The sequence below is a fragment of the Cupressus sempervirens genome, chromosome 6, assembly GCF_028749045.1.
Source record: "Cupressus sempervirens isolate cs-2001-9-10 chromosome 6, ASM2874904v1, whole genome shotgun sequence".
Classification (NCBI taxonomy): domain Eukaryota; kingdom Viridiplantae; phylum Streptophyta; class Pinopsida; order Cupressales; family Cupressaceae; genus Cupressus; species Cupressus sempervirens.
This window is the reverse complement of record NC_143123.1, coordinates 517861624-517878723: the sequence shown is the minus strand read 5'-3', so window position 1 is coordinate 517878723 and position 17100 is coordinate 517861624. Positions and strand designations below refer to the sequence as shown.

Here is a 17100-nt window from a genome sequence, read left to right as displayed (position 1 = left end):
CGATGTCAACATAGTATTGTTTCTGTGAAGACTGAAAAAGTAGCAGAATAAGAACGAGGTTGTACAAAATGCATATTGATGATCAAGTTATGTGCAAATGAGAACATATTCTATATTGTGTCCTGATGAAGTGGATAAGTGTGTGTACAGAGAGTCAAAGACATGTGAGAGTTATTTAAGAATTACAAAGGACAATGTGCAAATAGGGTAACTGATAAGTGGTTTTTAATGTTTGGATTGTATCTCTTAACTAGGATAGAATCATGATGAGCGTAGTTAAATAGTGATAGTAGACAACCTAATGATGATGTTAGCGAGTGCGCAAGAGGTCACATATATAAAAATTTGTAAAGACTGTGAACCAACAATAATTTTTAATTGTGAAAAGATGTAATGTTTTGCAATATCTTAATGAGCTCCTATTATATTTAATTGGGAAATCCTCAAGACTGACTCAAGGAATTATTTTAAGGATATGGTATAAAGGAAGGTTATTTTCCTTGTAGTGAAATGTGACATGTAAGAAAGTCTATGTTCAAGTGTGATATGTGAAGTATTTGGTAAATGTGAGTAAGCGATCTAAGGGATTATTAAATGTGAGGTTGGTGATCTGGTATTGAGATCAGAAGAGGATTGGTCTGATCAAGAGGACAGAAGAGTTTGAGATCATTCATTTCTATTATTATGAAAGGAATAATATGGAGGCCAGTTGGACAGTGACTTCGGTGGTCTTTCCCCTAAAGTTGTTCGAACAGTGGGTCCTTATGCCTTCTACAACTCCTAAGCGGGTTGGCACAACTCCTAATAGGGTTGGAATCTCCTAACAAGGATTCAAAGTCTCCTACCAGGGACTGATATGTACTAGATGTATTTCATTAGCTCCTGTAGACACCTAAAAATCCTTTAGAAAATAAAGTATTTTTATTTTTTGAAAAAAGTCCCTGATGACATCATCATTTATTAATTAATTATTTATTTATTTAATTTATTTATTTTTATGCCATTAAATCCCTTTATCTTAATTAAAAATATTTAATTAAGGAATCCCTCCCAAAAATGTTTAAATCTTATTTAAACATTATTTCCTTATTTATTAATTATTTAATTAATAAATTGACCAAAAATCCCAAAATAAATAATTTATTTATTTTTTGCCCAAAACTTGGCCAATTTCCTTAAGACCACTAACCTCTTCCAAAATCTTCTAATCCTTCTTTAATTTCGATTAAAGGCTAATCCCATCATTTCTTACCCCTAATCCCAACTCAAAATATTTAATTAAGATTAAATATTAATCTTCATGTTTATTAAAAATATTTTAATAAATATCTCCTCAACCCAAACCCTTGAAATAAATAAAACTTTATTTATTTCCTAAAAACCTTATTTATCCTCATCCTAGGAAGTTCTAGACTCTTCTAGAAAGTCTTCATCCTCATCCAAAGCCTAGACTCTTCTAGAAGATGTCAATCCTTATCTTTAATCCTAATCCTAATCCCCTCCTAACCTTGTCACATTTCCTAAACATGGGTTAAGACTTGCTAACCCAAGCCAAAGCCAACAAATATCTGCTCCTTCACCCACCTTCATTTATTGTCATCCACTTGCCCATCTCTAACAAGCCTAATCTAATCTTAACCCAAGCCTAATCCAAGCCTTAATTATTTGCACATTTCTAAGTCAAGCTTAAGACTTTCTTAATCCAACCCAAGTCAAAATATCTCAACTCTCTCACAAATATCCCAACCATAAAACTTTATGAAGCTCACAAAGCCATAAATGACTCTTACAAGTCCATTCATTTCTCTTACAAGCCATTATGAGGGTCTTTATGAGCTTTGAGCCTCCTTTGTTGACCCCTCAACCCCTCTTGCTCTAAACAATGACCCTGTGACATGTGTCACTCCCGATTGGCTGTAAGGAAGCACAATCCATGTGCTCTCCTCTCATTCAATCTAAACCTTCCATGAGCTTTTCCCCATCCTTGCATCTTAGCCCTCCCTCCCTCAAGCCTTTTGCCTATTTAAGGAATCCTCTTCCAAGCCATTTTAACACAATCCATGAAGTAAAGTCATAATGCCATTCTAAGAAGCCATTTTACATCAAAACCATACACTCACACCCAAATTCCAACTCCATTTGAAGCCCTTTTTGAAGCATAAGCTTGAGCATACATCCTATTTATGTAGACAAATCCACTCAACAAGAGAGCTTCTCATTGAGAGAGCCCATTAATGGCTCATATTCTCAATTGAGAGCTCATCTTAGTCTATCTTGAAGTTTATGAATTTTGTTTAGCTTGTAGAAGCTTTATTTAAATTTGGTTTCTATTAGCATACTAACATTGCTCATATACAGCTCCTAACAGATTCCATCCTCCTACAAGGAACTTTTATATTAGTACATCATTTATGGGTACCATCCCCAGCGGGGTTTTCCCTCTAATCAAGGGTTTCCCTAGATAACATATCCGATGTTATTGTGCATGTGTATCTTCATATGGTTGTTGATTATATTGTTCACATGGCTAAGGATTAATAAGGTCAATAAATGTTTTAATAATTGGATAATCGATTCACCCCCCGCCTCCCCTCCCCTTCTCAGTTATCTTGGTAGACTTTACTTTCTAACAAGTATCTCTTAGAAAGATATTGAAATCCTCCAACAAGGTAGTCTTGATAGGACTTTGCAATCCTAATAGGTTACAGGCATTCCTAGCAGGATGCATTCTCAGAAGGAATAGATGTAAGCCTTCAATAGGGCACCCTTTTACTTGCAAGGAAAGGCTAGTGGGTATATTACTCCCACTATAATTTTCACCCTTTTACTTGCAAGGAAAGGCTAGTGGGTAGATTACTCCCACTATGGTTTTCACCCTCACACTAGGGGTTTCCACATAAAAATATATGTTTTATTGGTGTATGCATCAATGTATGATATTGTATGGTTTTTTATCATTTCCTTAATAGTTAAGGTGGTTGTAACAAAATGTTTGTTAAAGCTAGTTGTGTTAACTAGTAGATTTTGTACAAGTGAGCATATGATTGACAATGGTTAGAATTTATAATTCAAGGATGGAATGTGCACCACCACAAATGATTTAGGACTTGAGATTGCATCTAGAACAAAGACTAGAGATAATATTTTTCATTTGAATGGATTAGAGAATATATGTTTCGTTGCAAAAAATGATGATAATTGGTTATGGCATAAGGTAAGGTATTATGTCTTGTGAATCTTGATAACATTATGAAGGTCACTACTACTAATGTTGTGAGAGATTTACCAAAGTTGACAAAGCCTAATAACACATTATGCAAGGAATGTACTATGGGAAAGTAGACTAGAGATACTTATAAAAATGAGACATTTTTCTACTAGAAGTTTAGATTTGGTTCATACATATTTATGTGGTTTGGATAAGACGACTTGTTATGGCGAGATATACTTCATTTTAGGATGATTATTCTAAAATGATGTGGCTTTCATTTTTGAAGGGAAAGTCAGAAACCTTTGACAAATTCAAGATATTCAAAGCTAAAATTGAGAGTAAGACTAGAATGAAGATGAAATGGTTGAGATTATATCATGGTGGAGAGTTGACTTCCAGATAATTCAATACGTGATTATATCATGGTGGAGAGTTCACTTCCAAATAATTCTATACTTACTCTAAAGAGCATGGAATAGGAGAAATGTGTGTACCCCTGAACCCCTCAACAAAATGGAATAGTAGAGGGAAGGAATAGAATAATCCTTGATACTACAAGGACTGTGATGTTGGAAAGAAAAGCACTACAAATGTATTAGAGAAAAGTTGTTGCTACTATAGTCTACACATTGAACAGAGTTTAGTTGAGACATGGTACTAGTAAGACACCTTATGAATGTGGCACGGACATGTTCCTTCAGTTAAGTATTTCAGAATTTTTTGACGCAAATACTACATTGATAGAGATTTTTATATAGGAAAATTTGATGCTAGAAGTGATGAAGGAAGATTTCTGGGTTATTCTACTAAAAGAAAAGTCTATTGATGCTATAATCAAATGCTAAAGAAATTTGTTGAGAGTACTAATGTGAAAGTTGATGAAAGATTTCATGTATAAAAAAGGATGTGTAGCAATGATTCAAATGATGAAGAAGATGATCAGTTATAGATCAAAAAAGAGCAAAAATAAAATTAGAATATTGTTTAGGAAGGCTCGATTGAAGAGATTGACAATGGAATTGAGGTCAAATAATTTCATGCTCTAAAGTCTCCAAGGTATGTAAAGCTTAATCATATTGAGGATCAGATTAATGGTGATAGAAATCAAGGAGTCTAAAGGAAAAATAATTAGAGATAAAATTTGTTTGATCTCACAAGTTAAACCTAAAAATGTTAATGAAGCTTGCAAAGATAATAATCGGATTATAGTTATGGCAGGAGAACTTAATTAGATTGAAAATAACAAGACATGGATTTTAGTTCCCAGGCCTAAAGAAAAAATGTCATCAAAACTAAATGGGTTTTTTGGAATAAATTGAATAAGAAAGGTGAAGGGGTCAGAAATAAAGCTAGATTGGTTGCAAAGGATGTTCATAGATGGAAGGTATAGATTTCAATAGGATATTTGCACATATTACCAGAATTGAAGTTGGTGGATTGTTTCTTGCTTATGTTCCTTACATGAATTTCAAGGTATATCAAATGGATGTTAAATAGGCATTTCTATATGGAGATCTTGAAGAAGAAGTCTATGTTGAACAACCGAATGGATTTGTTGTTGATAATCAAAAGGACACATTGTCGAGTGAAGAAAATTTTATATGGACTAAAGCAAGTCCCTAGAACCTGGTATGCAAGATTCGATAAATATTTTTTGAAGCTTGGAGTCAATAAAGCTATTGCAAATGGTAGTTTATAGTCAAATTTCATTTTGAGTGCATTTTGATTGTTGAAATCTTTGTGGATGACATCATTTTTTATGGAAATGATGAGACTAGTTCATATTTTTCTAGTGAGATGCAAAAGCAATTTGAGATGTCTATGATAGGTGAAATGAGGTTCTTGCTTGGTTTGTAAATTACTCAAACTGAGACCAAAATTTGCATATCTCAAAGCAAGTATGTGCAAGAATTCTTAAAGAAATTTGGGATGGAAGACACAAAGTTAGTTGGAACATGATGGTTACAAGTTGTAAGTTGACAAAGGATGATGAATCTAAGAGAACTAATCGAACAAGATACATATGTATGATTGGAGGTTTGCAATATCTAACTCATACAAGACCTGGCATATCTATAATGCAATCAGAATTGTTGTTAGATATCAAGTTGATCTAAGGGAATCACATGTGGCTACTATCAAAAGAATATTTAGATATCTAAAAGTAACAAAGGATTATGAGCTGATAATTTCACACTTCATGTTTACACTAATATGATTCGGAGGGTAATATTGGTGACATAAAGAGCACTAGTGGAGAAGCATTTTTCTTGGGAAGATTAGTTTCATGGTTGAGTAAAAATCAAGATTGTACTTCGCAATCTATTGGCAAAGTTGAATATGTTGTTATTAATTGCACACAAGTTTTATGGATGAAGCAAATATTGAAGGATATCACAGTTATTTATGATGAATTAGTTACTATTCATTATGACAATTCAAGTGTTATTAACATTTCAAAGAACCCTATATCACATTCAAGGACTAGCCATATTTCAATCAAATAACATTTCTTAAGAGAGGTGGTGGATAAGAAAGAAGTAAAGTTGGGAATGTGACTACTAAGGAACAAATTGTTGACATCTTTGCAAAGTCCTTACCAAAGGATGCCTTTGAATATGTCAAAGGTATGCTTGGGGTAATGGCCTCTCTTTTTCAAAACTAATTGATGTCATATGTATCAGTCATATGGTTTTATTTGACTTATCCTACATCTAGTCTTGTTTTTGTTGGGAATTTCTCCCAAGGGGGAGTAGTTGTTGGGGAGTAGCTATGTTAAGGGTATGTTGGACATTTCATTGATGCCAAAGGGGGGGATAGAGAGAGAGATGTGTGAAAAACAGAGAGAGAATCATGTGAAATTAGTGTTATCAAAGCATTGTTGGGAGAGAGTTATTAAATTATTTATCGAAGGTTTTCCATATCATATGTTGTCATTAATGTCAAATGGGGAGATTGTTGGTGGAGACTATGGGTTGCTAGTCGAGATTGAAATTATTATTGCTTATGATTGGCATTAATGTTTTGTCATTGATGTTGACATATCTATTTATCAAACAAGGATATTTGTTATTGTTTAGTGCGGAGATAGGATCTTGATGGTGACAACAATTTGGTTCAAATGTTCTTGGGGATGTTCAGAGAGTTTACATGCTATGTTTTCCATCCCATGTGTTGGTGAATTGTTTCAATTAAGTTATAGAGGATTTGAAGTAGACTAGTTTTTATCAGTATTTACTGGTGAAATGTCTCGAGTGGTGGTTCAATATTTCAATCAAAAAGTTCCAATGGAGCAATTTTTTTATCTGTGATTCAAGATACTTCATATAGACATACATTCATATTTTTTTGTATATTTGCTTGAGAAATAATGGTTAGGAAGTCAATTTTCTCATTGGACAAAAGAAGGAAATTTATTTCCTGGTCGACTCAATCAAAAAACATTTTACTTGAATCATTGGGATTATCTATTTTGAGTGTTCATGTGTTTATTATTATTGTAAGGCATTCTACATGTGTTCTAGTCGACATTTATAGAATTGCATTGGTCGATGTAATTCATTTTAGTATTAAATCTCATATTGTACCAACCTAATATGTGTTTTAGACTTGCATATGTAAGTGAATTCATTTGTGAATTCAAATCAATATGAGAGAATTGTTATGATGTGTAAATGACTTGGATCAGAGCAAAGATCAAAGAATAGTTATGAGTGGAATCTAATGTTCTACTTCAAAAGAATTGCATTAGCATAGATATACTTTCTAACAATTCATTTCAGTTGATTATTGTCATCAGTAAATTGTTGTTCACTCTTTGGGTAGTTATCCTTGTTGTAATTGGATTGTTGTCCCAAGCAAGATTGTTGACCTTGTTGTAATAGAGCACTGAGCTCCAAGTGAGTGCTTGAATACGTGTTCCCCATTGTACTTCTAACAAGGTTTTATATGTGTTGGTACATTATCTTGTGGATTTGATCCCCACTAGAGTTTTTCCCTTGACCAAGTTTCCCTCGAGGACAAAATATTGGTGTATGTGTTATGGTGTCATTTTCTTTCAATTGCTTCAAAGGTTTTAGATCCGAAAAGTTGTGGATGGTTTAATGTCGTTCACAAACATTTATCAATAGAGCTTCAAAATTGTAGGTTTACTAATAGCGATCAGATTTAAGGCAAACCATGAGCTAATAAGTAGGAGAGATTTTTATTTCACAGCAAATCAAATTGTCATATTGTTATCGAATTCAACTAAAAAGTTTTGCATTAAACTCTATTAAACTCTTTTGACCCATACTTCATGAATAGAGGTTCACATGAACCCAACTTTCGTGAGAATTTATGAAAATCATAACACTATTTACATCTAGATAATGTTCAGAGATATAGAGCATGTATTACCACATAAAATCCTCATGCTACATGAGAAGCTAACCATCCACCTTTCATCAAATTCATAACATATTTCAGCATTATCTCTAAACCTAGGTGCTTTATCTAAGATTTCTCAATAATTGATTAACCTACACGATTAGGGAATAATTAAATTGTTTTTCACATAAACAATCAATTTTTAAACATTAAATTCGTACCTTTCGATATTGGAAAACCAATCAAACATTAATTCATACCCTTCAAAATAAAAAAAGTTAATTTACTTATTGTATTCATCTAGTAACCAACTTAGTTACGAGAACAATCTTTACATTAAAATTCTTGACCAATCCATAACTGTCGCAAGCTAATTGACAATATCTTTTAAAATGTAATAAAAGAAGAAAGTCTTGTTTTCTCGTTAACCACCCAATCATTGTGTCCACGTTCCTGCAAATTACTCTTTTGCCTGGAAATTAGTCACTGCGTCTTGAAACAACAATAGAGAAATGGTCGTAATTCTGCAGCGATAATTTTGAGATCATTTACGAGTGCTTATTTTTCAAATGAATGTAGGGTTATTCTCAAGACAGTGAAGGAAAAATAGGTACAAAGTTGTGACATTTCACTGGAGATGTCTTGATACTTACCTGAATGAGTTAAAACACAGATTCAAAGTTGACGGAAAGAGAAGATCTGGCTTTTTCCCAGGAGGTATCCCAAATACATATGAAAGTCAGCTTGTTCCAAATTGTAAAGCCAAAATAAAGCACACCCAACCCTATGGACAGAAAATACACTATATCATTACTCTACAATAATTCGTGAACATGCCAGCCGACCAAAGAACCATAACTCATCTTGACAATCCCTTACCCTACAAGCTCCACAGCTCCACTTCGTATCAACAGCATAGTAAACATACCATTTTCAGAAACCAATCCCAATAGAACTTTAGCAAATAGCCTAAAAACTGCAAAATAAGGCATACCCGGTCAATGAAATAGGAAAACTTCCACCCGCTGAAAATTTGCAAATGTCCACTGGAGTGACTTCCATCCCCACATGACACTTTCTTAGCCAGTTTGAGGGGGAAGCACACCTTGATGTTTTTTGGTAAGAGACAACTAGCAGTAGCATAATGGTTGTAGAGGTGTAGGTGAGTGAGAATAAGGTTACATGGTTCTAAAGTAGCATTGCAAATGCATTAATTTTTGCCTAGAATTGCAAGATGGCTCATATGTTTTCATAGAATAAAGGAATTTTTAATTATGAAATAATATCTATATAATTTCATATGTAGATTTGTAAATAGTAAATAGATGTAATAAATATAAATTTAATGTTAATGAATAAAAATAATGTAATAAAAAAGAAATAAAATATAACTATTGAATTTTCGTACATAGTTAAGAAAAACTTAATAATAGTTTATATATCTTTTAGAATTGAACTTTTCCTTTTTTGTGATTATTTACTGTAGTATGTTTTTTGTTATAAAATATAATTATTAATTTAATATTGAGATGCATATTGAAGCTTTAAATATATTTAAACTAAATGATAAATTGTTTAAATGAATAATAATAATAATAATGAATGATATAATTTTTAAATTGTAACACTTATGAATTATACATATTACAAACACTATTATCAAATAAAATTGAAAAATAATATTGTTTAATTTTTTTTTGATAAGAGTGAAATAATAGTCATAATTTAAGTAGTTTTATTAAAAAATCAAAGTTTTAAAAAAATTAGAAATTCAAGTGCAAGGATATAACATTTAGCTCTATATTTGATTAAAATATCTATATGGTAAGAAAAATAGATAATGATAATTATTATTGATTAGACATTCATTTGTGAGGTGGAAGAAAAAAATTATTGTTTTTTAAAAAGCTAATCCACTTGTAGAGATAAAGTTGTAATTAGTGCATTGATAGAGATAAAATTGTAATTAATACATTGATAAAGTTTATTATAAATCAATGTATTTGTAAAGTGTTTGAAAAATCTATATTTGTTGTAATGAAAATTAATTTTCCTCCTTACTATTTTTGCTCTCAACCAATTGCACTAAAGATAATTAACTTTTTTCATGTTTGAAAATCATAGATAAATATGTCAACATTACAAATATGTTTAAAAGCAAAAAATCTGTGCCTCCTATTGGTGGGATGAAAAAGCTATTTGCATCACATCGATGCATAAGTATCCTGCCGTCGGCAGGAACTAAAAATTACATTAAACAGATCCTCCGTGTTTAACTTCCATTACACAAAAATTTGGTAGATGGATTTCAGACTTGGCGCCCTTTGAGAAATGAACGAATTGCAAGATGTTCTGAAGCATATGTCATATACGCCACCAAGACAAGGGCTCCTCCAATCATCAAACCCAACCTTTGCAAAACAAAGATGCAATAATTACTATAAGCACGATCAAATAAAAAATCAAGATATAGTTCTCACATTTAAAGTAACAACTTAGCAACTCCAAAAGTAACGAATTGCAACAACTGATCTTGGTAAAAAACAATACCCTGATAAAACTGCAATCAAGTTTATAGATGGATTTCAGACTTGGCGCCCTTTGAGAAATGAACGAATTGCAAGATGTTCTGAAGCATATGTCATATACGCCACCAAGACAAGGGCTCCTCCAATCATCAAACCCAACCTTTGCAAAACAAAGATGCAATAATTACTATAAGCACGATCAAATAAAAAATCAAGATATAGTTCTCACATTTAAAGTAACAACTTAGCAACTCCAAAAGTAACGAATTGCAACAACTGATCTTGGTAAAAAACAATACCCTGATAAAACTGCAATCAAGTTTATCATCAAATACGGCCAAATTGAGACAAATGAGGATCAGAAATTTCTTCATCGGAAAACTTATGTAAAGCAAATTCATGTTTTCTACCACAAATGTGTACAGTACATTAAGCCAAAAAGGAATTAATGGGTTAGGCTTCACTACAAATCACAAGCACTGCTCTCCAAGAAGAGAAATCTAACATTACAATACTGCTGTAATTGTGCTATGTTGTGGATTTAAAAACAAACCATTTGATTTTGATAAATTATGTTGAAGCTAATAAAGAGTTTGATTCACCAAACGTAAACCATCTCCAGATGGAAACCTGCTAAACCATAACAGAATTGTAGCATTACATTTCACCTAAGCTTCCCCTTCAGCTCATGCAGAAAGAATTGTTCAATCAATGAGTTTTTTGAAAAGTCATCTCCACAGCAATATCACAATTTGACTTCTTGTGGAAAATATCTCCTACTTATCACTTGATGAGCTTACGGAGCTTTCTAATGAATGGTTCATGGTGAAGGGTTTGCAAATAGGGTTGCAAGCAAAGTGAGTCTAACCATGGAGAAGACTTCATAGTTAAGTGCTCTCAAGCTGGAGTACTATTAGGATGGGTGACCTCCCCGGAAGTCCCATTGCTTCACCTTTGTGAACATCACCTAGATCCAACGAGTGCTAAGCATTTCATTCATTCTCATGATAGATGGATTCGTGTGAAACACTACTCACAAAACATGGGTCAATGAGTTCGATTCAAAAAACTGCAGAGTTGAATCCTGATAGCAATATCATAATTTGGGTTGCCGTGGAAAATATCCCCTACTTATCAATTGATGATCTTAAGGGGCTTTCTAATGAATGGTTCATAAGGTACAATACTTGGTGAAGGTTTTGCAAATGCAGTTGCAAGCAGAGTGGGTTTAACCATGGAGAAAAAATCATAGCTAAGCGCGCTCAAACTAGAGTAGCATTGGGCTCGGTGACCTCCCAAGAAGTCCCCATACTTCACCTCTGTGAACATCACCTATATATCCAATGAGTGCTGAGTGTTCATTCTCATGAGAGATGGGTTTGTGGGAATCACTATTCATGAAACATGGTGGGTCAATGAGTTTGACACAAAAAACTGCACACTTGAATACTGATAGCAATATCACAAGCAGTTATGTTCTCGCACCATAGTTATAAGTTAATCAAAACTGCCTCACCCTGAAGTGGATTTTACATCAAACTTCAAATTAACAGAGAAGATGAACACCGTTCCCTAATTATGTTGGAAGAATAAGCCACTCCAACAAAGGGTCATTACAAGAAAGAGATCGCTGATAAAGTAAAACTGGCTACAAGAAAAGAAATTATCCATTAATTTAAAGTATTTACAGGTTGAAAACATATATTAGACTCTAGGATTTACAGACATCCTTTTAAGTATACCATATACTCTTCAACGGTGTAATGATTACTTCTTATGAGACTGTTAGCAGCTAAATGTCTCTTTTGATAAAATTCAAACTGGAATAGTATGTGAAGTGAAACCTCTCTTCAAATTGTAAAAGGAAGCTATCTGAGATGTAAAGGTACCACAGACACTAAGATATGGACAAATATACAAAGTATAAAGCTATAAACACAATACAAGATTCTTTTGATTGGTTTGCACAAATGAAAGAACTAGCTAATCACCTGTCATTTTGCCTCAAGTAAGAGAGCACAAGAGCAGTAACATCTCTTGTATCACAAGCAAGATTTTTAAAATATATCAGGAACAAAAGCAACCAACTTCAAGCACAAAGAAAATCTTTCTAGTATTTAGAGCAATGACCAGCAATCCAATACAAATAAGATTTAAATGGAATAGCCACTTAACACAAGATGACACATGATTCCATATACCAGACAGATCAGTTGTCTACAAAGCTACTGCTTGGATAAACAAATATCTTTATGAAGCTTGGTGCTTACAATTTAGTTCCACTCCAAATAAAATCACACACACAATTGGCCATCTTGAATAACAATTTCAGAAGGATAAATATAGCATCAATCATCATTAAGAATTTCTTACACTCAATGCACTTAAATGCTCAACTTTTGGGCCTTGCACTATCATAGTTTATCCCATAAATCAATTTAAAGTAGAACACCTAAAAGCTCCTGAAAAAAGCAGGGATGAAAGATTCTTTAAAGCAAAAATAATCCTCAACAAATAATAAAATGACAAGTACAGAGATCCAAAATCCAGAAATAGAACCACCAGAATAGTAATTGCTAGGAATAACAAATTGACAGGTGAACAACTTGGGATTCTCATGTAACTCTGCTCTGAAAGAGAAAAATCTTTCAACAAATATGGAAAGCTTAACCATAATTTATCCAAATCCCCATCTGGGAAACCATTGTCCTAAGGTTTTGTTGATATTAAAAATGGTAACTGAATCCTTCGAATGTGGGTGTGAACAAACCCTACGTACAAAACTTGGTCAAACCCACCATGGAAACACAAGAGATTGTCCATATAACATACAAAGAATGATACTTGAGGAATCATCTGATATTTCCTTCTCCGAAAGGATAAACACTAACAAGTGTCAAAGGTAGAGTTTTCTTCTCAAAACTTGAAGCTAATACCTATGACAATCAACATACACCTTATCTGCTTATCTTACCTCTAACTCGCTACATTGACTGGGAGATGCAATGTTTTGAGGACAAAAATACACAATGTGCAAGCTCTCTTGCTGTGGATGCATACATCAAATAAGAGATATTGTGAAGCAGGCTAGGCTATCACGATTAAAATATTATAATGTTTCTTCAATAGTCATCTTAGTCATTAGTTTATTGCATAGTTTCTATTTCCGACTTTACTTCACAACTGTTTCTTTTAGAAATATCATGTTTGTAAATCTATCGAACGAGTTTTCATCTCCTTTGTTTAATACAACTACAACAACATTGATTTACCATAAGATGGTGTTAAAGTAGGTCGATGGGATTTCATAAAATTTGGAAAAAAATATTAAGAAGAATTCGAGACTCTTTTGATCTAGATTTTTTTCCAGAAATTTGTTTTTCTATTTTTTGAAATAAAATTTGTGTATTTTATGAAATTTCTATGGTTTGCCTTTGAAGATTTTTGCTGAAAATCACAAGACTAGTTAAGGGTTTTGATTGTGTGATATCTTGGTTTGGGCAAAAGCCTCCAATTTTAGAGGGTTGCATGCACTTGCATATTGCTTGCAATGTGCTTTTTGTGAGTTGTGGGTTCTTAAATGTGTTGATTTACCATATGAACTTGCATGTTTTGCCGCATGAAGGTTTCTTTGTTGGGTTTATAACTTTTTCCTTAAAAATTATTTGGTGCATTTATAATTTTTTCCTCTAAAATTATCGGATGGGTTTTCAAAAAAAAAACAATTTTCCCTCAAAAAAATTTTGATTATGTAATTCACAAAGTTGAATGGGATTCTTTTGCAGGTTTATAATTTTTCCTCAAAAATTATCAAGTGGGTGTATAGCTTTTTTCCTAAAAAATTGTCTGTTGGGTTTTACCATTTTTCTAGAAAAACTAAGCTTTGTATTTTGATCCGTATCATGGATTCTATTGTCTGGTTTTGATCGATTTTCCACTTGAAGACTAATTTTTCCAATTTTCTCCTAAAAAAAGTAGCTTTTTGCAGTTTGTGGGTGTCTAATTTTTCCAGTTTTCTTTGTGCAAAATCATCTCTGTGGTAGGCTCGTCTCATTTTGCGAAGCTTTCCAAAGAAAGGGGCATCCTTCTCTATTTTTTTTGGACATATTTTAACTTCTTGGTCATTAAGATTTTGCAAATCCAAGGAGGGTCTCAACAATAGCAGAATGTTTTAAAGAATTTGGGACCAAATGACAGCAGTTAGACAATGACCATCAAGGGAGGGTATTAGAATATTATAATGTTTCTTTAATGGTTATCTTAGTTAGTCATTAGTTTATTAGATAGTTTCTATTTCCATCTTTAGTTCACGATTGTTTCTTTTAGAGATATATTAGATAGTTTCTATTGCCATCTTTAGTTCACGATTGTTTCTTTTAGAAATATCATTTGTTTAATTGATTTCCAACAGTCTCAGAGCAAGACGATGGAATTTCATAAATTTCGGAAAAAAACTAAGAAGAATTATGATATTGCTATCAAGAATTTCATTTATTCTCGTGAGAGGTGGATTTGTGTGAATCACTACTCATAAAACATGGGTCAATGAGTTTGACTCAAAAACTACACAGTTGAATCCTGTTAGCAATATCATGATTTGACTTGCTGTGGAAAATATCTCCTACTTATCAATTGATGAGCTTAGCGGGCTTTCTAATGAATGGTTCGTAAGGCATAGCACTTGGTGAAGGTTTTGCAAATGAGGTTGCAAGTAGAGTGGCCATGGAGGAAACTCCATAGTTAAGTCTGCTCAAGCTGGAGTAGTACTGGGATGGGTGACCTCCGAAGAAGTCCCGTTGCTTCACCTCTGTGAGCATCACCTAGATATAATGAGTGCTATGTGTTCCATTATTCTCATGAGAGATGGATCCATGTGAATCACTACTCGTGAAACATGGGTCAATGAGTTTGACTCAAAAACTACAAAGTTAAACCCTGAGAGCAATATCATAACTTGACTTGGTATGGAAAATATCTCCTACTTATCAACTGATGAGCTTAAGAGGTTTTCTAATGAATGGTTCATAAGGCACAACACTTGGTGAAGGTTTTGCAAATGGGGTTGCAAGCAAAGTGGGTGTAACCATGGAGGAAACTCCATAATTAAGCGTGTTCAAGCTGGAGTAGTACTGGGATGGGTGACCTTCCTAGAAGCCTCGATGCTTCACCTTTGTGAGCATCACCTAGATTCAATGAGTGCTAAGTGTTCCATTTATTCTCATGAGAGATGGATTCATGTGAATCACTACTAATAAAACATGGGTCAATGAGTTTGACTCAAAAACTACACAGTTAAATTCTGACAGCAATAGCATAATTTGACTTGCTATGGAAAATCTCCTACTTATCAATTGATGAGCTTAAGGGGCTTTCTAATGAATGGTTCATAAGGCACAACACTGGGTGAAGGTTTTGCAAATGGGGATGCAAGCAAAGTGGGTGTAACCATGAAGGAAACTCCATGTTAAGCGTGCTCAAGCAGGAGTACTACTAGGATGGGTGACCTCCCAGGAAGTCTCGATGCTTCACCGCTATGAGCATCACCTAAATCCAACGAGTGTTTAAGTGTATCATTTATTCTCATTAGAGATGGATTTGTGTAAATCACTACTCATGAAACATGGGTCAATGAGTTTGACTCAAAACTACACAATTAAATCCTGATATCAATTCCATAATTTGAATTGTTGTGGAAAATATCTCCTGCCTATCAAATTAGGAAGACTTTGAGTCTCTTCTGATCTGGAAACTTTTCCAAAATTTGGTTTTTTTATTTTTTGAAATAGAAATTGTTAAGAGGTATTTTATGAAATTTTGGTAGTTTGTCTTTGAAGATTTTTGCTGCAAATCGCAAGACTAGTTGAGAGGTTTCATTGTACAATATCTTGGTTTGGGCAAAAGTCTGATTTTTTAGGGTTGCATGTGCATATTGCTTGCAATGTGCTTTTTGTGAGTTGCATGTTCTTGCATGTTGTTTTACCATACGAAGTCTCATGTTTTGCCACATGAAGGTTTCATTGTTGGGTTTATAACTTTTTCCTTAAAGATTGTTTGGTGCATTTATAATTTTTTCCTCAAAAATTATCGGATGGGTTTTCATAATTTTAAACTTTTTCCCTCAAAAAAAAATTGATTCTGTAATTTGCAAAGTTGCATGGGATTCCTTTGTGGGTTGTAATGGGCACCCCTGGATGTCCCAAAAAACTAAACCAAATTGCTGAAAGGAATTATGTCAAACAGTTTGCATTCAACTTCTTATTTCTCCGTTTAATGTTTTAAACCCCTTATAATTCCGGAAATCAAACATTTATTGTTTGTTGTGTTTCGTGCATGGAATTGGTATCATACAACATAAACAAGAAAGCAACTACAATGATATGCAAAGTGGAAATGAACTGCTGCTAATAAAATGTTATTTTCAGAATTCATAAAATCAAATACATAGCAGATTTATCAACTCACTAATTACTTCAGCAATATTGTCATAATACTCCAGCCCATACTTACGAACTTGCTGCTACAATACTTTGTCCTCCAATCAGTCCACTACCTTCATAATACCATTCCCTCCAAGCGGCATAAGCGTCGGACAAGTAGTGAAGAAGATATGAGCAAAATATCAAATCTGCCTGTAGCCGGAAATGCAACTAAACTGCCTGATAATGAAGCCAATAAGAAAGAATTCCAAAGGCCAAACCCCAAGGGAATGACATCTAGAATGTTACAAGAGAGGATAGACGTCCTCAAATGCCGAAAACAAAGCTGCAACTCACACACCAATTTCTCATATTCAACCTGTCTAATGAAGCCACAAATGCTTCCTTTCATTCTATTCCCACGGGTCCCCTCAACTCATATGGGCAATGTGGGATAAAAGATGTGTAATATAAAACATATATTAAAATACCCCTTATGTCTCCCTTGGGTACACATCACCATAAAATATATATTAAAGTAACACTTTAATATTTTACAATTAAATTAGACGTTACT

At 33.5% G+C, this 17100-nt stretch overlaps 1 protein-coding gene across 2 annotated transcripts in view; it reads right to left on the bottom strand.

The window, feature by feature from the left end:
- Window positions 1-9671: 9671 nt before the first annotated feature.
- The window catches only part of PGSIP6 (plant glycogenin-like starch initiation protein 6), a 91409-nt gene continuing 83980 nt past the window's right edge, over window positions 9672-17100 (bottom strand). For both annotated transcript variants that reach the window (XR_016353067.1, XM_089788766.1), the window contains exons 11-12: window positions 10130-10267; window positions 9672-9990 (exon numbers count right to left, since the gene is read on the bottom strand). Coding sequence is in view for 1 of the 2 variants with exons in the window: in XM_089788766.1 (XP_089644892.1) it covers window positions 10165-10267 (103 nt within the window). In the remaining variant the exon portion in view is untranslated. The remainder of the gene's footprint in view (window positions 9991-10129; window positions 10268-17100) is intronic.